Below are 21,822 nucleotides of genomic sequence, written 5' to 3'. Positions count from 1 at the left end.
TCTTTGGCTCCGGCTCCTCCTCTATTGGAGTAGTGGTTTCGCTCTCGGAGTCGCTCCTATTACATTGAGAGCAAGGTTTTCTGGATAGAGAATCGGCGTTTTGGTGGCTCTTCCCGGCGCGATGTATGATTTCATAGTCGTATTCTCCAAGTATCTGTAGCCACCTAGCCACTTGACCCTCCGGATTTCGAAAGTTGATAAGCCAACGGGTGATCCGTGGTCAGTGCGGATCGTAAAGTGTCTGCCATATAAGTACGGTCTGAAGTACCGAACAAAGAAGACTACTGCCAGTAGCTCTCTTCGTGTGACACAGTAATTCCTTTGAGCTCTCGTGAGCGTTCTGCTGGCATAAGCAATAACCTTTTCCTGACCGTTCTGTTCTTGGGAGAGCACAGCTCCTATCCCGTATGCACTAGCGTCCGTGTCAAGAGTGAATTGGCCGGAGTATGTAGGATATGCTAAAACAGGGCTTGTTGTTAAACACTGCTTCAATGCAAGGAAAGCCTCTTCGCAACTATTTGTCCAATTGAATGCGATGTTCTTCTGTGTCAAGCGGTTTAGTGGTCTGGCAATATCACAGAAGCTCTTCACATACCTTCTGTAGTAAGATGCTAAGCCGAGGAAGGCACGCACATCTTTGAGGCATTTCGGAGTTTCCCATTCCTGGATAACTCGGATCTTCTCCGGATCTGTAGCAATACCATCTCTTGACACGACGTGTCCAAGGTACAGCACACTCTTCTGGAATAACACACATTTCTTAGGCTTTAGTTTCAGACTAGCTTGTCTGAGTTTTTGAAACACTCTCCTCAATCTGTTTAACTCTTCTTCTATTGTCTTGCCGAACACTATCACATCGTCTAAGTAGATCAGAAGACTTTCCCATTGAAGTCCTGCCATTATGTTTTCCATGAGCCTTTCAAAAGTCGATGGAGCATTACATAACCCGAAGGGCATAACTGTCCATTGGTATAATCCTCCCCGCACTACAAAGGCTGATTTTTCCTTAGCTTCTTGATCTAACTCCACTTGCCAATATCCGGAGGCGAGGTCTAGTGTTGAAAACCACTGTGCTCCGGATAATGATTCCAATGTTTCTTCAATACGAGGAATCGGATAAGAGTCTTTAACAGTTACCTCATTAAGCAATCTATAATCGGAGCAGAATCTCCGGGAGCCATCTTTCTTTGTGACTAAAACAATCGGAGAGGCCCAAGGGCTCTCGGATGGCTCAATTATCCCTCTCTTCAACATGTCTTTAACTTGCTTGTCAGCCTCTGCTTGCATAGCGGGTGCGAGTCGTCTCGGCTTTTGTCGGATTGGTGGAGCATTACCAGTGTTTATCCGATGTTTGACAATGCCGGTTCTCCCAAGATCACCATCTCCGGTTGAAAATACATCTTGATATTCCGTCAGCAAATTCGCAACTCCTGCGTGGTACTCTTTTGGTAACTCCTGTACGCTCACTTCATACAACGTCTGCAGGTGCTCTGGTACATTCTTCTCCGACTTTTGTTTATTTATTTCTTGGTCTATCTTGTTCACAGTCTCCCAACCTACTACAGGGCTTACTGTTCCAATTGCTGTATTCTTCTTTACTGTTAGGTTTGACAGGGTTGGATTGAATACTCTGACGGGTATGTAATCAGATTTTGTTGTATCTAGGTCTACAACCACTCTTGCTACCACAGCTCCGGCTTCTTTAAGTTTACTGCTCCCCGGTTCTAGGATTCCGAGTCCTTCAATTCCCGGAGTCTTATTAATTTTTCCAGGTATGAGCATCTCATGCCCCGGAGGAATTGTTATGTTCTGACGAAGGGTGACTTTGGCACAAAATGTGCGTGTACTCGATGTCTTAACGTTGCATTGCACAACCTTGTCTCCGAATCTCAACTGCTCCTTATATGGATCAATGGTGCATTTTGACATATACATGAAATCCATACCCAACATAGCGTCGTTTGTTATTTCGGCCACTACTACTGGCGTGAACATAGAAACGGGTCCAATGTGGACGTTCATTGATGCCCATCCTATAGACTTTAGAGGACTTCCATCTGCTTGTTCTGCTGCCTCTTTCATGGGAAAAAGAGCAGGCCTTGAGTCAACCGGAATACTGTTATACATCTGGACGGAAATAATAGTGTCTGTAGTCCCCGTGTCCACCAAGTATTCTACTGAGCAGTTGGATATGTGTCCTTCTACAACTAGAGAGCGACCACGTTCTACATTTTCAGATGTTGGGTTTATTGACGGTTTCTGTTGATTTGTAGTCGCATTTCTGTTTACTGTTGGTTTTCCGGAGCCCACGCTACTGATTTCGACCCTTCCGGGGCTCCTACGTTGGGCCGAAAATCGTTTCCCGGATGATTCCATCCTCCTCTCGAGCTGCGAAACGTTTGAGGACAGCTTGCTTTGTAATGATCCAATGCTCCACACCTGTAGCAACCTCTTCCTCTGCCTGGGTCTTGTCTACCACTTCCTCGTCGCCTTCCGCTCCCTCTGCCGTAGTTAGGAGCTTGTGGGGCTTCTGCCGCTTGTCCTTTCTCAGTAAACTCCGACTGTTTGCTCGACTCCGATTTTGACGCCTCCTCTGCTACGGTCTTCAACAACCCAATGACTTCCCTCAACTGATCCTCTAATACTCTATCACTCTGCTCTACACTTTTCACAAACTTCGTAGGTTGTTTTTGCTTTTCGGTTGTCAAAAACGCCTCTGTCTCTAATGCAGTCTGTAATGCTGCTTCCATAGAAGTAGGACGGGAGAGGTGCACCGCTGATCGTATCTCCCTATCTCGCATGTTACCCATGAAGTGGTCTCGTGCTATCCGGTTCCTGGCTTCTTCTGCCATGCCGACGTAAGCATTATCTGTTAGTTTTCTAACAGCTTGTGCAAAATCTTGCAGACTTTCTTGTTGCTGTTGTTGGCGACCACGAAGCTGTGCCAAGTATAGTTCTGCTTGGCCGGAGAATGTGGTTTCTAAGCGCTTTACCAACTCCTGATAAGTAATTGTTCTCCACTCATCCTGCTGTCGAATTACACCTCTGGCTCGACCACGAAGGCTCATAAATAATTGCTGTGCCTTTTGGCTGTCAGTCCATCCGTTCCAAGTGGCGACAGACTCAAATTGGCTAAGGTATTCCTGTAGAGGCACATCTCCTTTGAATGCTTCGGGCGTAATTTGTTTCTGCTTAGGCCGCTCCATTCGGCTCCGGAATTTATCCATTCCTTTTATGCCATCTTCTCGCCTTAACCTCCATGGTCCGCTGCTGTGATGTGGCTCCTCTTCTTCGGAGTCGACAGATTCTGTATCCGACATTTCTTCTTTGACTCTTCTGATGTTGCCTTTATGTCGTGCTATGCTGACATTACCCGGGGTCATATCACCTCCATCCTTCCTTCGGACCTCTGCGCTGACTACTTGATGTGATGTCGGAGCCCGTTTCTTATATTTCCTATGACTGTCGGATGGCACCTGATCCGTTAGCATTTGACGGAGCTCCCTACTTTCTTGTTTCAAATTCTCCAACTCCAACTTCATTTGTTCTACCTCCGCATCCTGACGGTCTCCGACTTGGGATCTTTGTCCATAATTAACACTTGCTGATGCATATGGAACCGCTGGAGTTTCATAGCTTTGCGTCAGCTGCTCTTCTTTCATAGATTTGTTGATCTGCATCGGCTCCCGGATAAATACATCTTGGTCGGATGCCGTTGCTCTTCTGAATCCCAGTGGCCTTTCAAATTCATGAACCATTCTTGATTCCATCATAACGCTCACATCTTCCATCGGGCTACACGACGCATCTTTTGTGTCCTTTCATGCCTTTTGTGACTCGATTTGTCCAACTGTCCTTGGTTGCGTTTGTCTGGCATATTGTTCAGGAGAATCGTTTGCATCTCCTGAAATTTGCGTTGCTCCTGCTCTTCTCCCGGAGTTAATGCTCTTGCATACTCCACGTGGTCAGCCTCATCTGAGCCACGAGCTGCAACATGCCTCTCCCCTCCGGAGACATTGACCGTCTCCCCGTACTGCTGCTGGGGATTTCTTTCAGCAGAAGACACTGTTTCTGAGCAGAACTCTGGCGGTGGCTCAATCATTGGTTGCCTTAAATCACTTGCTTTTTGTTTCTCAGTTAATTTTGTCCGTAAGCGTTTGATTTCATCAACGAATATCTGCCTCTCGTCTTCGCCATTCACTCTCAGTAAGTTGATCTCCTCTTGTAAATCCAAACTCCTTTTCGCTGCTTCCTTTGCTTGTAACTCCAACTGCTTATCACGCTCCCGGAGTCGTTCGATTTCCTCCTCTTGCACCTGGCTGTGGAAATCCTCCATCCAATCTTGATCATCGTCGAAGTTGGACGCCATTCTACCTGCTCGTCCTACAATCCCTGAGATGTTGATACTAGTCCAGTGTCATAAAAATCCCACCGCTGCCACCAAATGTAGCGGAACCGGCCTTCGGTATATATGGTAGCGAAGTAAGGCCTATGATGTAGTAGGTGTACGAAACATATCGTACCTGACACTGGCAAAGGAAACACTCTCACACTCACAGATATGAGATCAATTGGCTCAACACCTTTATTGGGCTTCGGGCTGATCCAAGATCGGAGTGGATTCAGGAGCGGAGCGGCGGCTTGGATGCTTAGAAGATAGGGAGAGCTAATTGACCAGTCATCGACCAACCATACTCACGGCTACAGACAGACTGGCCCAGAGTGCTATTGCACTCCGCTTATATAGCCAATGAAACCACGTGACTGAAGGAGGCCCTCTATCGTCGACATCCATTTCCGCCACAATATTATTCTATAAATTTTGTACAGACATTAATGAATGTATATTGGGTACTGATCACTGTGATACAAATGCTGCTTGCATCAATACCATTGGTTCATTCACATGTACATGTAATGCCGGTTACAGTGGGGATGGAGTAACATGTACAGGTTAGTCTATTTTGTACCGTTTATTTCAAATAGTTGTCACCTATACTATACGTGAGTCAAACTACCTTTTGAAAATGATGCATTGCTATTTTGTACTTCGATTGCTTTAACTTTTCAAAACATATTAAGATTTAGTACCAATATATGTGATGTGATCAATTCAAAATGATGCATTTTTAAGCAAATTAGATTTATTCAGGCGTTGTTAGATTTATTAATATCATGTTTAAGCGTACAAGATATATTTAAAACTTTTTTAGATCATACCTTAAAACCTTTTTTACCAAATAATTTATGACTTAGATTTGAATGAATGTTTATTGGGTACTCATAACTGTGACGCAAATGCTGCTTGCACCAACACCGATGGTTCCTTTACATGTGAATGTAAAACAGGTTACAGTGGGGATGGAGTAACATGCACAGGTTAGTAGATTTTGTGCCATATCGCCATTCTACTTACAGTATTTCAAATAATTGTAACCTAAAATTATAACGCTGGTCAAACTACCTTTTGGAAATTGTGTATTCAAAACAAATTCGCTTAAGGTGGTACTACACCCCTTGATAAATTTGTGACTATTTTTGCATTTTTCTCAAAAATAATAACACACTGGGAACAAAAGTTATGTATATTATAGGGGCAAGGAATCCAGTTACTACACTGGAATTTCCGTGACTCAAGACAAGCGGTACGTTATATAATTATGATAAGAAAAGAGGTACCGCTAGAATGTACCTCATTTCTTAACATATATAATGAACCACTTGTCTTGAATCACTGAAATTTCAGTGAAGTAATTGGATTCCTTGCCCCTATAATATGCATAACTTTTGTTACCAGTGTGTAGTTATTTTTTGAGAAAAATGCAAAATTAGTCACAAAATTTTCACGGATTTAGTACTACCTTAAGTATTCGTTTATGTGATGTGATCAAGCGTTATTGAGGTTTAATTGTATCATGTTTCAGAGTACCAGAAATATTTAAACTTTTCTTTCAATCATACCCTAAAACCTTGCTTTTACCTAATAAATTTATGATTCAGATTTGGATGAATGTTTCCTGAATACTGATAACTGTGACACAAATGCTAATTGCGGCAATAACGATGGATCATTCACATGTGAATGCAATTCCGGTTACAGTGGAGATGGAGTATTATGCACAGGTCAGTCTAATTTGTACGATATATTCTTTAGAGTAATTATAACCTATGCCCAAGACAAGGTAACGTTTGGAAATGGTACAGTCCTATCAAAAAGGTTTCAAAACATTGGTTTTTGTACCAATATTATGTGAAGTGATCAATGAAAACTGTTTGCTTGATTCCTGCAGTGATTATCGGAGTACATGAATTGCTTCAACGGTCGCACATTGAGAGTCGTTCCTTGTGAAAACTAAAGTAGCCATGTTAAATATCAGATTTTGTTGTACATTGTCCAGAAATTTTCTCACGTTTTAGACGTTTTATCTTCCGTGCGGAAGAGTTCATTAAAGCGCCGATACAGCCGCTGCACCACCTCTGGTCCTCCTACTCTCATCCCCAGGGTGTGTAGTTGTTTGCAGTAGCTGATCGTAAACATGACTCAACGAATAAGTTCCTTCATTGCGATTGATGACATTGTCCCCCGGGGTTGTCCACCCCCTTTCTGCCCCACAGGGCCTCTCCATCGCGTTTGTTTACATGAGTCTTTATCGACGACTTTGCTATGCAAGTAGCCGTAATATTTAAGAATTGATTGCATATTCCTATCACATGTTTTGTTTACCCTATTCTCAATTGGTAGGCCTACATTGAAAAAAGACACTTTTATCACGACAGTTGTGAAAGAAAATAAGTAGTCTCTATCACATGCGTCACCATTAATAGAGGAAATCCAACACTGGATTTAACTTTTCTTTTGATCATACCTGAAATTTTGTGTTAATCTGATAACTTATGGATTAAGATTTGGATGAATGTACTTTGGGTACTCATAACTGTGACGCAAATGCGGCTTGCACCAATGATGATGGTTTCTTCACGTGTACATGTAATACCGGTTACAATGGAGATGGGATAATATGCGAAGGTTAGTTTATTTTGTACCATATCGTCTTTCTATTTATCTTAAATATTTGTCTCTTACACTATAGTCGGGTATCTACCAGGTTTTAATGTGCATCCCCCCCAGGACTCTACCAAACCAACTTTTTTAGCTTCCTTTTATGGTCCTATAACACATTCAAGATGTTAACAAAAAATATTTCCCGGCACTCCGGCCATATTCAAGGTTAAAGGTCAACACAGGGGTCAAATTTCAAAGTTGCTCAAATCTGGTTAACAAGCACATCAAATTATTCCTCTCATTGCAAGGATTCAGAAAAAGTATAGTTTGACCTACCTGCGACATACCGTTCTTGAGTTATAAGCAAAAAGGTCAAATTTTGGGTGGTGGTCAGTTTTTTTGGCCACACAGGGGCCAAAAATTAAAAATGCTCCGATTTGAACGAAATTGGTCTCAAATTGCTTGTTATGTAAAAATAAGTCAAATAAGGAATAGTTGTAACCATGTAGGATGTTTCGTTACCTAGGAAACGTCACAACATAGGTTGTGGTCAATAGGCTGTAATGGGGGATTGACCTTTATGGCCAATTTTGTCAATAACGAAGCATTTTAGACAGTGCAAACAATTCCTTTTTGACTTGCTTTTGCATGACGAGCAATTTGAGACCATTTGCGTTGAAATCGGAGCATTTTTAATTTTTGGCCCCTGTGTGGCAAAAAAAACTGACCACCGCTCAAAATTTGACCTTTTTGCTTATAACTCAAGAACGGTAAGTCGCAGGTAGGTCAAACTATACTTTTTCTGAATCCTTGCAATGAGAGGAATAATTTGGTGTGCTTGTTAACCAGATTTGAGCAACTTTGAAATTTGACCCCTGTGTTGACCTATAACCTTGAATATGGCCGGAGTGCCGGGAAATATTTTTTGTTAACATCTTGAATGTGTTATAGGACCATAAAAGGAAGCTAAAAAAGTTGGTTTGGTAGAGTCCTGGGGGGGATGCACATTAAAGCCTGGTAGATACCCGACTACTATACGCACGCGAGTCACACTACCTTTTGGAAACGATACATTCATACAAATTCAAAACAAATTTGTTCCAGTACCAATATTTGTGATTAGATCAATCAAAAATGACATATTACAGTGCCGTATACAGGTTACAAAAGTAAGGAGGTAGCACGTGTCTCAATTCCCCAACTGCTCAAAACATTTATTTTTGTAATTGGTGCTCTAAAAATTTGCCCAGAATAACTGATAAAAGTGGCTGGGGTCGTAATCCGGGCTCCCACTTCCGGCGCACACCACTGATACATTATATTGTAGAGCAAAGCCAATTTATTCAAGAGTTATTGAGTCATAATGTATCATGTTTTAGAGTACAAGAAATGGTTTACTTTTCGTTCGATCGTACCATAAATTCCACTTATTACCAAATAATTTATGACTTAGATTTGGAAGAATGTACTTTGGATACTCATAATTGTGACGCAAATGCTGCTTGTACCAATGCCGATGGTTCATTCACATGTACCTGTAAAGTCGGTTACAATGGAGATGGAGTAACATGCACAGGTTAGTCTATTTTGTACCATTTTGGCATTTTATATTATTTCAAATAATTGTAACCTATACGCTAGTCAAACTACCTTTTGAAAATGTTGTATTCCTATCCTAATTTTCTACTGTGATTGCTTTAAGTTTTCAAAACAAATTTGTATCAATACCAATAATTTGGGAAGTAACCAATCAATAATGATGAAGTTGCCAAACAAAGCCAATTTATTAAAGAGTTACTGAGGTTTAATTGTATCATGTTTCAGAGTACAAGAAATATTTTTTTAAATTTTGGAAATGGTGCATTCCTATTGAATTTCCAAAACAAATTTGTGTCAGTACCAATATTTGGATATGATCAATCAATGCAGATTTATTATGTTGTCAAGCAAAGCCAATTGATTTAAACATTATTGAAGTAAAACTGTATCATATTTCAGAGTACCTCTAAATCAATTTTTTTAACCTAACAATTTATTACTTAGATTTGGATGAATGTATGCTGGGTACTCATGACTGTCACGCAAATGCTGCTTGTACCAATACCGATGGTTCCTTTACATGTGCATGTAATGCCGGTTACAGTGGAGATGGAGTAACATGCACAGGTATATTTTGTACCATATCGTCATCCTATTTAGTTCAACTGATTGTCACCTATACTATACGCGAATCAAACTCCCGGGATCAAACTACCTAATAGAAATGGTGCATTTCTGTCGAAATTTAAAAACTTTTTTTTTTTACCAATATTTTTGATCTGATCAATTTATACGTTCAATTCAAAGGAGAAGAAGCACAGAAATCCACAGACAAGGAACTGACACATCAAATGATCTTTCCCCCACGCCCCATGACCGGTATGCGATATTGTTTTTTCAAAAAGATTTTGGTTAGCTGAGTGCAAGCCTCTGCGCAGTCGCGGGTCAAACTACCTTTTGGAAATGGTGCATTTTTATTTAAATTTCAAAACATTAGTTTTACTAGCAATACATGTGATGTGATATCAAAGTTGATACATTATGCTGTCAAGCAAAGCCAATTTATTAAAACATTATTGAATTAAAACTGTTTCATATTCCAGAGTACCTCCAAATCAATGTCTTAACCTAATAATTTATTACTTAGATATGAATGAATGTATGTTGGGTACTCATATCTGTCACGCAAATGCTGCTTGCACCAATACCGATGGTTCCTTCACATGTGAATGTAATTCCGGTTACAGTGGAGATGGAGAAACATGCACAGGTCAGTATATTCTGCACTATTCTATTTATTTCAAATAATTGTCACGTACTATACGCTGGTCAAATTTGTTTCAGTACCAATACTTGCTCTCTAAATTTCGATATAAAATTAAATCTTAGAGATCTAAAATTAAATCTTCAAGATCTAAAATTCAAATATATCAGATTAATTAATTAATTTAAATTTTAATTAATTTCAAATCTAAAATATATTGGTTCCTAATTACAACCTTAAGGAATTATTTTTAAATCATTGCAATTTAGAGGGTGTGATCTGATCAATCAAAAAAGATGCAATACAGTGGCGTGCGCAGGTTCTTGGAAGTAGGGGTCACACGGTCTCGATTCCTCCGATTGCTCACAACATTTCGCTCGCTGTAATTGGTAGTCTAATAATGTCGGTTGCTATTACTGATCTACGTTTTTAAAAACAACTTTGTTTCAGTACCAGTATTGAGTACTTGTGATGTAAGCAATCAAAAAATGTTTGAAGTTGTCAAATGCTGCTTTGGCCAGTACTGACGGTCTTTTAACATGTACATGTAATGGCGGCTACAGTGGCGATGAAATAAAATAGACTTATTAATCCACTGTGTACCATATCACCATTTTATTTATTTCAAATAATTGTCCCCTATACTCTACGTGTGTGAAACTACCGTAAAATGGGGTAACTTTGGGCACTTTTCAGAGTTTTTAAACCACTGCTTCCAAACAAAACCAATTATATTTCTAATTAACTCTTTTTTGTGACATTAGGGTTCCCTTCTACACCTTGAAGTTGAAAAAGATTTTTAAATAATTTTGTAACGGTGCCCTAGGGGTTAAAAATGACCTGACCAAAGTTACCCCGCCTTTGGGGCAACTTTGGTCACAGTATTACAATCCACGAAGGAAAAAAAATCAAAAAAATTGATCTACGCTGAATATGGGCAAGTTGTTGTTTTTTTGTGACATTTGACACCTTGCAAAATTAATCAAACACACATCTTTGCTCACAAATATCGATGTTTATTTTTTCTGAAAAAAATGTAAAAAAAGGCTGATTTTTGGTCACAAATCCTGCTTTTTTCGTAAATTTCAAGGAAATTACACATGAGCGACTATTATTTCTTCCAAACATATTTCTTAACAAATTGACACCAAATATGACTAAAAACAATGCTGCTGTACGAAAATATATTTGACCGACCCCATTTTTACGGTACCTCTTGGAAATGGTGAATTGAAATTTAAAAACAAATTGTGTCCATACCAATACTTGTGATTGATGGCAAGCAAAACAAATTTATTTAAACATTATTAAATTTTAATTCTATTATTATATTTCAGAGTACCTTAAAATTGTTAACGTAATAAATTTAATACTTAGATATGGATGAATGTATGTTCGATACTGATAACTGTGACGCAAATGCTGCTTGCACCAATACCGATGGTTCCTTTACATGTGCATGTAATGCCGGTTACAGTGGCGATGGAGTAACATGCACAGGTTAGTATATTTTGTACCATATATACTATACTGCTCCAAGAAAGTATCCTTACACTTGGAAAAATAATTACAATTTCAAAACTGAACCATATTGGGATAAATTTGTTTGTTTAATAGGTGCACTATCTAATCCGGCACAATTTGACACCCCATTGAATCCAATATGACTTCAAGAAGCAAAGTTACAAGCATTTGATTAGACGAAGGTCTAGTTTTAAAAATGACACACTGGCCTATTCAAAACTCCACGGACAAGACATTTGATTTAAGAGTGGTAAATGGCTAATTTGTGTGTGCCTTTAATTTAAAACAAAAGGAACAAAAGAAAACTGAAACAAAAGAGCTGACAATCAAAATGCAAGTTATGGAAAGTAAAAACTGAAATTATTACTGCTTTAAATAAAGTTTCTTTGAAGACACTGTGTAGTCTCTTTGTTGCCCTTGTTGGAATCTTTTTTGCGCCGTGTATAGGCCAATTTGTCACTTTTAAAACTGGAACTTCGTCTATTCAGTGCTTGTAACTTTACTTCTTGAGGTCACATTGGATTCAATGTGGTGTCATAATGTGTAGATTTGTATAGTGCATCTATTACAAAAACAAATTTACCCCAATATGGTTCAGTATTGAAATTGTGATTATTTTTCCAAGTGTAAGGATACTTTCTTGGCGCAGTATATTTGTTTCAAATAATTTGCCACATATACTATACGCTGGTCAAACTACTGATGAACTCATATATTTGTTTACTTTTTTTGATCACGAGATTTTAATTCTCATTTAAATTTATTTTTAAAGAATTTTGTTTAGATTTTATTGTATAAGTTTGTCGACTTACAGTGATCAAAACAGGGCCAAAATAAGATATTATGAATTGGAGTGACTAGTCCCTGAATCCGGAAGCACAATGATACGAAGTGATTAGATTTTTTTTCCAAGCAAGAAAATGCTCGTTTTAGTTGTTGGAAAAGTTGCACTGTATGAAAAGTATGAAAATATTTTCTTTGGTGTGAAGCCCAGGGCTTACCTTTTTTAATAACTGGCCCACAGGGCCAGTTGTTATAACTTTCAGCTGGCCCGCCAGCATTTCAGCTGGCCCATAATTGGCCAGTTGTCAAAACTTTCAGCTGGCCGATAATAATAATGACAAGTTTGTAATTTGTTATTTCATGCATAATAAAAGGAACTAAACGGTCACCCGTATTTGTCAGTTCTCGGCTGTCTCGATTACCTAGCTGATGGTGACTGTACCAACCAAGTTTCATGCCCATACGACAGTTTGTACTAATTTGACCTCAGATAACCCTGGTGACCCCGAAGTGACCTTCCAAACTCGGACTGGAAAATCAGGTCAAACTCAGTTGTAATGGTTGTCGAATTTTGCTACCATGCGGTACAGAAATAGATTTTCGTGGTAGAAATGAATATTTTATTAAAAGCGAGAAAAGCACTATAAAGACCCTTATAAATCACGTTCAACTGAAAACCTGTCACACGGGCCAGGTCAGGACATCGTAAAGACAGATCCGTATGGATGGTCCATACAATCATCCCTCCCCGCCATGTTGACGCATGTATGTGGTTTTTTGACCAAATTAACCTCATATTTGGCCATTTTAGCCCCAAAAGTGCAATTTCTTTTTGCGCTTCGCGTGAATTTATTCCATTTTTGCACCATTTGTACTGTTAACTTATTATGTCACTTATTATGTCAAAAACAGATGCATGTCTTGTTATGTCACGTACTTCTTCGTGTAAGATGTTACCCCCCGTTCTTTACTTCATAGTTGGTTAATATTGTTTCTTATCATCTTTTTAGACGATGATGAGTGCTTGTCAAGTCCATGTGACTCTAACGCAGCTTGTAGCAACAACATTGACAGTTTCGATTGTACCTGTAATGCAGGATTCAATGGGGATGGATTAAGCTGTACCGGTAAAATTTATAAAAAAATTTTTATATAGGTTGAAAATATAACAGTAAAACACAAGTTTTGGATAAATTGATGCTAGGCGTCATCGTTAACATTTATAAACTTTTTACCTATTTACTTTTCCAATATTAATGAATAGTCATTCGGTACCAAGTGCGAGTTTTTGTTCATCCTTGATCATGTTTAAATTTCAATTCATAGAGCATCATTCATACATAAGCTTGTCATACACTTGCCTGTGAGTGTTCTCTACTTCATACAAATGTGATTGATATTGGTTCTTTATCTCTTTCTAGATGATGATGAGTGCCTGTCCAGTCCCTGTGACGCCAATGCTTCTTGTAGCAACAGCCCTGGCAGTTTCGATTGTACATGTGATGCAGGATTCAGTGGGGATGGATTTAACTGTGCTGGTAAATTGAATATTATAATAGATTGAAAATAATCATAAAAATACGACTAAGAAGATATACTTCCAAATGTTTAGATGATTCGCCAGCAGCTATGATACAGTATGTAACATACCTCGAAATAAGAAAAAAATCCAAGGGTCCGGACCCTTGCCTTTGAAATTTCCAGGGTCCTCGCCAATTGTCAAGGGTCCGACTATTATGAAGTATTAAATGTTTGTGTGGACTATAGAAACAATAGCAAGCACTCCTGCTTACGCACTAACATTATAGCAGTCGTAATTACTTGAAAGTTGATATCGTTTTTTTTATGTGAACCAGATTTTCCATTGGAACAACAAAAGTAGGATTGCTTGTTTCAATTTTTACGGGTCACGCGGACCCGTACCATAGGAAATTTGCGGGTCCGCGCCTACTTTCACGGGTATTTGACGCAAGGACGCGCCTTATTTCTAGCGCTGGTTACAGATTGACGTAAGACCGACTTCATTTGTCATTCCCAAGTTACATTATCGCATATGGGCATTCAGTGCCTGCTGCGATTACTATTTCCTTCAGGACATAGAGATATTTGACACATGTATTTATATTGTTATGTACTACAAATACACCAAATTTCAAATCCAAATGTGGCCTATTAGTGGGCTATTATTTAGGTAATTACGTTTACCCCAATTATCTTGGGGTAGGGTTACGTTTCACATACTGTCGCATTTGTGTCGTATCTCTAACACTATCTAATTCGATCGCCTTATGCTCACATACGCATTTTCACATAGTGTCCTATTTGCGTCGTATGCGCAACATTGGGACAAGATCACCCACAACTGAATTTCACATACTGTCGTATCTCAAATGCTAATTTTACATAATGCTGTATATCTAATGCGATCGCCATACTCTGACAAAAATCGGGAGCAGATTTGGAAAAAAGTGTTTCAAATAGAGATCTATGACTTTTAGTAAAGATGGAAAACGTGATGTAATTTTATAGAAAATTACTTCATAACAAAATTAGTCTTTTCTTATAATTAATTACTACAAAATAAGTATACACGTATAAAGCAATATACACGAAACAAGTGTATTCCAAAAGAATTTTGACAGTAAACGTACGACAGTATGTGATGCGGGCGACAATGTGTACATTCCACATCAAAGAATTCAGACAGCAAAAGGTTCCAATTATGTTCACCCCTGTATATCCAAAACACAGACAATAGTCAAACGGTGATTACAAACCCAAGTAAGAAACGAAATGAAAAGTTGCATTTTAATGCTTTAATGAATGGAGCTAGTTCTCATGTTCTAGAACACTTTGTCCCGGGCGCATTGGGTACAAATCAATAGGGCATCCTATCGAACGATCTGAAACTTGCATCGTTCTTGGGATTTTTGGATCAACCTATCTTAATCCCTTACCGATTTCAACGAATGAGGTCTTAAACGAACTAAAAGGGTGAAAATAACTCTTAATACCTACTTAAAATGTGACGTGTCATGTCAAAAGCAGACACTTTTGGGCAGGATCGTAAATGGAGAAATAGCCAAAAATCTGCCCCGGGTGATTTTTTAACAATTTGGGTTTGTTGCGAATTCGTGATGTTATTAATGTTAAAAATATTGTCTGATAGTTTTAGACCGGAATATAACTGGCATCTTGAATTTTTTGAGACATTTTTCAAGGTACTTCCTACTCTCAACATTGTCAATAATATTTTTGAAGGCCGATATCTCAATTATTATTTTATAATACCATAGCTTACGAACTAAATATCTTCGCTTAGGAATGTCCGATTTCATTGAGGAAAACGGCGTTGTGGAGCAAAATATCTCTTTATTTAAGATATGTAAAAACCTCGAAATTGATAACCTGCCCAAAAGTGTCTGCTTTTGACATGACATGTCACAAATATTAGATAAAGTATCCATCCCCTTCCATACAAGGATCCACATAAAGCTCGTAAAGAGAGTTCTGGTTTTAAGAGAACCCTTCCAGATATTACCCAGCTTGTTCTCTACTTAATACAAATTAGTTGATGTTCGCTCCTATCCCCTTTGTAGATATTGATGAATGCCTGAATGGTCCATGTGATACTAACGCAGCTTGTAGCAACACCCATGGCAGTTTCGATTGTACCTGTAAGGCAGGATTCAGTGGAGATGGATTAAGCTGTACCGGTAAGTGAACTGCGACCCGCATTTCATCATCATCTTACCAGAGAGAGTATAGTTACTTGACTTCTCTCTTATATCCTCTTAAAATATCAGATAGTACATCCCCTACCCTCCCTGGAGATAATTGATTAAGGTCTGACTTAAAAAAAGACTCTTCGGTTTAAGAGATCTTTTAAAGACTTGGCTCGTGACATAGTATGCGTGTCTCGTAGGTACAGGGAATACACAGACTACCATTTCACGCGCTTTTGCGTTCGTTAACTCATGGGTAAAAAGATTAACTTACGGGTAAATTTGAATGAAATTAATGCAGCAGCAGAAACTGGGTTGGATTTGCAAAACAAAATGTTTGTTTTTAACTGTACATTAACATTCAAAATGTGGGCGTAAGAAGACAAAATAAACATTAAAAGTTCACATTATAAAGACAAGAGTTGAGAGCATTACTGCTTGATTGTCAACGAAGTATATATTAGGTGACATAACCTAATCTTACATTGACATAAGAGAGCACGAAATTCGCCGAAAATTATATTTTTTCAGACAACCCCTCATAAGCACACAAAATCGTTAACTATGTTTACTGACCAATCCATCGTCCATTTGCTATTGACGGCAAAGTGTTGTTGTCAGGTTGTAGGGGGTTGTAGAAACGCAAATGTTGGCAAGGTTGAGTAATCGATGTATAATGTGTGCAAAATACACAAAGCATGGATGTGAGGGTAGGGTCAAAAGACGCAAACACTTTGAAATTTGATTTCTCTTTTCAGATGATGAAGCACCAACCTTTAGCTATTGTCCAGATGACATTGAGGTATTGCAAGAATCACTTGACGGATCAGCGATAGTTGAGTGGGTACAGCCTACCGCAAATGATAATGATGAACAGGAGGTTGATGTGCAAATTCATGTAATTTTTCTTTATTAACTACAAGAATCTTAACCCATTAAAGGTAATTTATATGTTTGATTTGACAATTTCTTTTATTTATTTTTCCCCCTCTCTATCACAGGACATGGATTTTCAGAGCGGGAATTCATTTTCGGTTGGCGAATACAGCATTGTTTATACAGCTACAGACCAAGCGGGAAATGAAGCGTTGTGTTCCTTTACGTTGAACGTGTTTGGTATGAAAAATCGTAATAGTATAGTGCATGGGGAGGAATTCGTCTCAAAATCGTAACGCACAATCTTTTCCTTAATCATATCAATATGAATTTATTTGCATTCTTCCATACATTAATTCATTCAACTATTAGTAAATTATTTTTAACAGGATACAGCAGTATGATTTCGGCAGCTGATGAGCTAGTAGTTCGCAACGGTGAAGAGTTAGCTTATTCTTGTACAATAAGTTCCAGTGTCAGCAGGTCTCCGGAGATGTATTGGACACTTGATGAAGACGTTATTGCTGCTACAAAAGCTTCAGTCCTCTCGGATAACGATCCGAATATCATCCTAACGTCTAGCGTTCCTGATAAAGTTGTCCTTCAAGAAGATTGCAATAAAGTGCTAGCCTGTTGGTTTGATACCACCAACGATGAAAATGTCAGACCTTTGGCTTCAGCCATGATCAAGGTAGCAGGTATGAAATATACTCCTGGCTGGGTATTATTATCAGCCTGTTCAAATTTTTCAATTCCATATCCCATATTTGCAATCCCATAAATTCTCAACCGAAAATCATTGATCTAACATTTAGATACAATGTCAAATTCTTTTTGTGGGAAAATGTAATCACACATTTATATACCTCAGGCTCATAGCATATCTTTAAAAAAGTCATATTTTGTTTCCTGTTACAACAGTTTTGCCTGAATCGGTTCAAATTTCGTCTCAAGATGGAGAAGTCCACTCATCGGGGGAAGTCATAAAAGTAATCAAAGGTTTGGAATATGGGTACACCTGCCAGACAACCAACCCAATTGACTCGGGTACACGATTTACATGGACATTAGGTCGTGACACGGCCCTTGTCTATGACACTGAAAATACAACTGATTGCACAACAGAAATATATCAAAGCCAGTATTCTATAGGCACTGCAGACTTTGCTGCTCACAACAGAAAGAGATTGACTTGCTCCACAGAGAGTGATGATGATCCGACTACATCTGTTTCTACGGGAATAATACTAGACGTGGATGGTAATTTTTTGTCTCTCTTTATCAATCTTGATAATGTCTTGTGGAAGCAGATTGAAGTAGATGTATATAGAGGGAAACGGGAAGAAGTATGTGAAGGAGACGGAAAAGAAGAAGATGATACATAACATACAGAAAGAGAAGAAGAGAAAGGAGCCCGATATGAAAAAGTAGAGAAAGAAAGAAGAGTGACGAAGCAGAAGAAGAGAATCGATGAAAAGAACATTTAAGAAAAGAAGAGAATAAAAAGATGCAAAAAGTCTATGCACATGATAAAGAGGAAATGGTGTGTATATAAGATTCGTTTGAAGTAACTTTCTAGCACTTTCCATAGTGCATTCCATGATATTCTAGGAGAGTATGAAACATGATACAATGTTTACTTCTGGTCATACAGTTGCACCTAGATCATCACAGATGTCGCTCAAAGTTGTTAACGCAAACACACCTCTTGTACCTGGCGATCCACCCATCTGTTTGTACCATCCTGGGGATGAATATGAGTTTGAGTGTGTTGTTAATGCCACCAAACCAGCTGCCAATGTAATGTGGATGTTTGATGGTCAGGAACAAACCCCAGATGATGTCACTGTATTGAGTAAAACTGGACTTGAAAATGTGAACACCCTCTTGACCAAGACGTTGACGACTGAAAGTCACAATGGGAAAGAAATGTCTTGTGTGGCTAGTAACTCTGCCTCTGCCTTAGTAGAAGGCGATGCATCTTTAACTTTGTTGTTGCAAGATATTAGTAAGATTTTTAAGTCACTTAAAAACCCCACATCATTGTTGATTCACACACAAGTACATCTGGATAAAATCATTACAACAACAAGTCAAACGCATAACAAGCAATAACAAATCTGGTGAATTGCCAAACCTAATTCTGCATCTTACAAAAATTCAACAACAAAATCAAAGTAAATAATTGCTAAAGATTTAAAGCACAGATAAAGCCTCAATCCTTTAGTACATTTTAATATCTTCATATTTCGTTTCGTATCTACAGCTGCGGTAACTTGTCAGTTCTCAAGAGAATATGGTGATCCATTGTGTCCTGGGGTAGCGTATTGTTCTGATATAGGAAACACCGGGCACCAGTGTCTTTGTCCAGAGGGTTACACGGACACCAACGATGCTTGCTCTGGTATGTATACATGATACTTAAGGATACTAAATGTTTTGGCAAAATCTGTCCTCCAATTTCATGCAGATAGCCACCGTCAAATTTATTATAAATATCGCAGGAAAAAATAAACTGTGCGTCTAACAGTAAATGTCTAAGAATTTTTATTTTAGTAATCTTTTTATACTGAGCCAAAGGGAAATCTTTGTTGTTAGTGTTTTGATTTCTTTAACACATTCAAGCACATTGTCGTTTCTTTAAATTCACTACATTTCGGAAAGCTTATTATCAACGGATTTCATTCAAATTTTGGAAATGGGTTGCTAACACATTGGAGAAATAATGTTAATATATAAAATGGAAAAAAGTGGTTCCCGATTTCTTTTATGACTTCACGAACTTGGTCATTAGCAGAGCTCCACCTGTGAAAAAAAAAAAAAAAAAAAGAAAAAAAACCGAGAAAAATAAAAACCCAAATTGTGAAAATACTTCTTTTTAAAATATTTAACTATATTTTGTGTATTTAATTAGCCACATTATTTATCATTGTTTTCTTTGTAAACTTGTGTTTTAAAAATGCTAAACAACTTTTTATAACCTTTATAAAACCCGACATTTAAACGTTTTATGGCAACCCTTTCTGTAATTTTGAGAGTATTATAAAAACGTTCTTGTGTTTTTTTGGTTTTCAATGTGTTGTTGATCCATACCAGTAAATTGCAATCTGGTGCGTTGTTCTTTCAGATACCAATGATTGTATAGAATCCCCGTGCCCCTCAGAAGCAATCTGTATCAATGTATTATATGGCTATGGCTGTATCTGCCCTACTGGTTTCAACGACACTCGATGTGAAGGTATTTAAAAGTATATTAATGTATTGTATAAACAATTTCTGTACAGACTTATCTGAAATGCTTTCAGAGGCTTCACGATTCACCAATAAGTTGTTTAGCTGATGACATGAACCAGCTATAAACGGCCTGATTAGCCTATGCAGTGTAAGTTACTTGAAGTTGGATTGGACTAGAGGTTGCGGGTTCGAGACTATGGCCACACGCTAACTCAAAGATTGTTATAACATATTGCAGCAAACTGTTAAAGCTTTAAGAATATCTATTCAAAAATTTATTTGCTTTTTTTCTTATTTACTCTTCAAGGTTGCATAGACTCCGATGGTGTCATTTCGCAGCCATGTGTCGATATTTTACTCTGTGACGTATATCAAGGTGGTTTCTCGTGTGATTGTCCGTCAACAGGATATTTGTATGATAAGGATACAAACGATTGTATAGGTATGACGTTGTCTGTATTGTTTTGTATTTTGTATAAATGGAGAAATTACTTGTAGCGGATGAAGTGGCGAAGTGCAATACTTAACCAATGTATGTCATGAATTTGTCACATAAATTCAGTGGATCAAAAACGTCGTTCCATATACGCATATAATTTGGTTCACCTCAAGTTTGGTAGTGACGTGTGTGTGGGTATTTCGCTGGTCACAGTAGTAAATCGCGCGCGTAAAATTAATCACGCAGAGCATACACTTTCGCGTACAAGATCGCTTTGTCAGCACGCTTGTGACGCAACCGCGAAAAAGCATTGACGTCACTACCAAACTACCAAATTATAGGTTGCAAACTTCTTCCACTGATGGTTTTGCACGAAAGTTGACTTTCGTGGCTGCGTAAAGATAGTGTGGCTGCACAAAGAACAAGAGAGCTGCTGTTCCTTGTGAAGCCACTCTATATGACAATTGCAACAACGTATTGCATTATTTAATTTTCCATCAGATATTGAAGCACCCACATTGACCTGTCCTTCGGACATAGATGAGTCTGCAGATGTAGGTGAACCATCAACAAGAGTCTCGTGGAGCGACGTCGTCGTTAGAGATAACTCGAATGAACTGGTGCAGGTATCCACGGCTGATGAAACCCAATCTGGTAGCTTATTCACTATTGGAGTTCACACTGTTGAATTTCAGGCGGTTGATGCCGATAATAATAGTGCGTCGTGTTCTTTCCAGGTTACAATAACTGGTAGGTGTCAATAGCTGACTCGCTAACAAAAATGACTGGCAGAATTGAGCACAAAGTATTGAAATGACACAATTTAGTCAGTGCACGACTAGTAGAAGAGCTCATTAAATTCACACATCCATACGTTTATCTGCCATGCCCCTGTTGTATGGCGAACCTTTCCTCTTAAGCAAAAGATCACAAAGCTATTGTGACATTAAGCTTATTATTAGAATTCGATGATAGTCATAATTATTTCCCCTTGTTTGAGGTAACAGAAATATGACGTAATCCAAGCATTTTCCCAAAGTGAGTAGTTCTCAAACCAGGTTGTTTGTCTATTACCATCAGATGATGAGGCACCACAAATCACATGCCCGGAAAGTGTTGAACTCACAGCGGATCCAGGTAGCTCTACGGCTGGATACGACTGGGACACACCCACAGTCACTGATAACTCAGGAGAATCAATCACACCGTATTCAACTGATATCCCTAGCAATCGACTCTTCTCAATCGGTCCATCAGTGGCATATATTTACTACGCTAAAGACAGTTCTGGTAACAGAGGATTCTGTGTATTCACTGTAAAGGTTATAGGTAGGTTAGCAACTTATTCGTCTTGTGGGCTTATTTGATTATAAATACCATACCATTTGTTATTATAATTTCAAAGTTTAAGATCATAGAAAAATTTAATATAATT

The 21,822-nt window shown here is 38.4% G+C and overlaps 1 protein-coding gene across 1 annotated transcript in view; it reads left to right on the top strand.

The window, feature by feature from the left end:
• LOC140164401 (uncharacterized) overlaps window positions 1–21,822 on the top strand; it is a 74,046-nt gene that overhangs the window by 36,458 nt on the left and 15,766 nt on the right. Inside the window, exons 18-38 of the mRNA XM_072187678.1 lie at window positions 4,831–4,953; window positions 5,257–5,379; window positions 6,001–6,123; window positions 6,905–7,027; window positions 8,457–8,579; window positions 9,047–9,169; window positions 9,690–9,812; window positions 11,184–11,306; window positions 13,124–13,240; window positions 13,535–13,651; window positions 15,713–15,829; window positions 16,597–16,736; window positions 16,840–16,954; window positions 17,104–17,412; window positions 17,636–17,974; window positions 18,369–18,722; window positions 18,981–19,118; window positions 19,842–19,952; window positions 20,256–20,390; window positions 20,889–21,137; window positions 21,468–21,716. Coding sequence (XP_072043779.1) covers window positions 4,831–4,953; window positions 5,257–5,379; window positions 6,001–6,123; window positions 6,905–7,027; window positions 8,457–8,579; window positions 9,047–9,169; window positions 9,690–9,812; window positions 11,184–11,306; window positions 13,124–13,240; window positions 13,535–13,651; window positions 15,713–15,829; window positions 16,597–16,736; window positions 16,840–16,954; window positions 17,104–17,412; window positions 17,636–17,974; window positions 18,369–18,722; window positions 18,981–19,118; window positions 19,842–19,952; window positions 20,256–20,390; window positions 20,889–21,137; window positions 21,468–21,716 — 3,474 coding nt within the window. The remainder of the gene's footprint in view (window positions 1–4,830; window positions 4,954–5,256; window positions 5,380–6,000; window positions 6,124–6,904; window positions 7,028–8,456; window positions 8,580–9,046; window positions 9,170–9,689; window positions 9,813–11,183; window positions 11,307–13,123; window positions 13,241–13,534; window positions 13,652–15,712; window positions 15,830–16,596; window positions 16,737–16,839; window positions 16,955–17,103; window positions 17,413–17,635; window positions 17,975–18,368; window positions 18,723–18,980; window positions 19,119–19,841; window positions 19,953–20,255; window positions 20,391–20,888; window positions 21,138–21,467; window positions 21,717–21,822) is intronic.

This window comes from Amphiura filiformis, chromosome 11 (assembly GCF_039555335.1).
Source record: "Amphiura filiformis chromosome 11, Afil_fr2py, whole genome shotgun sequence".
NCBI classification, from domain to species: Eukaryota; Metazoa; Echinodermata; class Ophiuroidea; order Amphilepidida; family Amphiuridae; genus Amphiura; species Amphiura filiformis.
The sequence above is the reverse complement of the archived record's forward strand: the minus strand, read 5'-3'. Positions and strand labels throughout refer to the sequence as shown.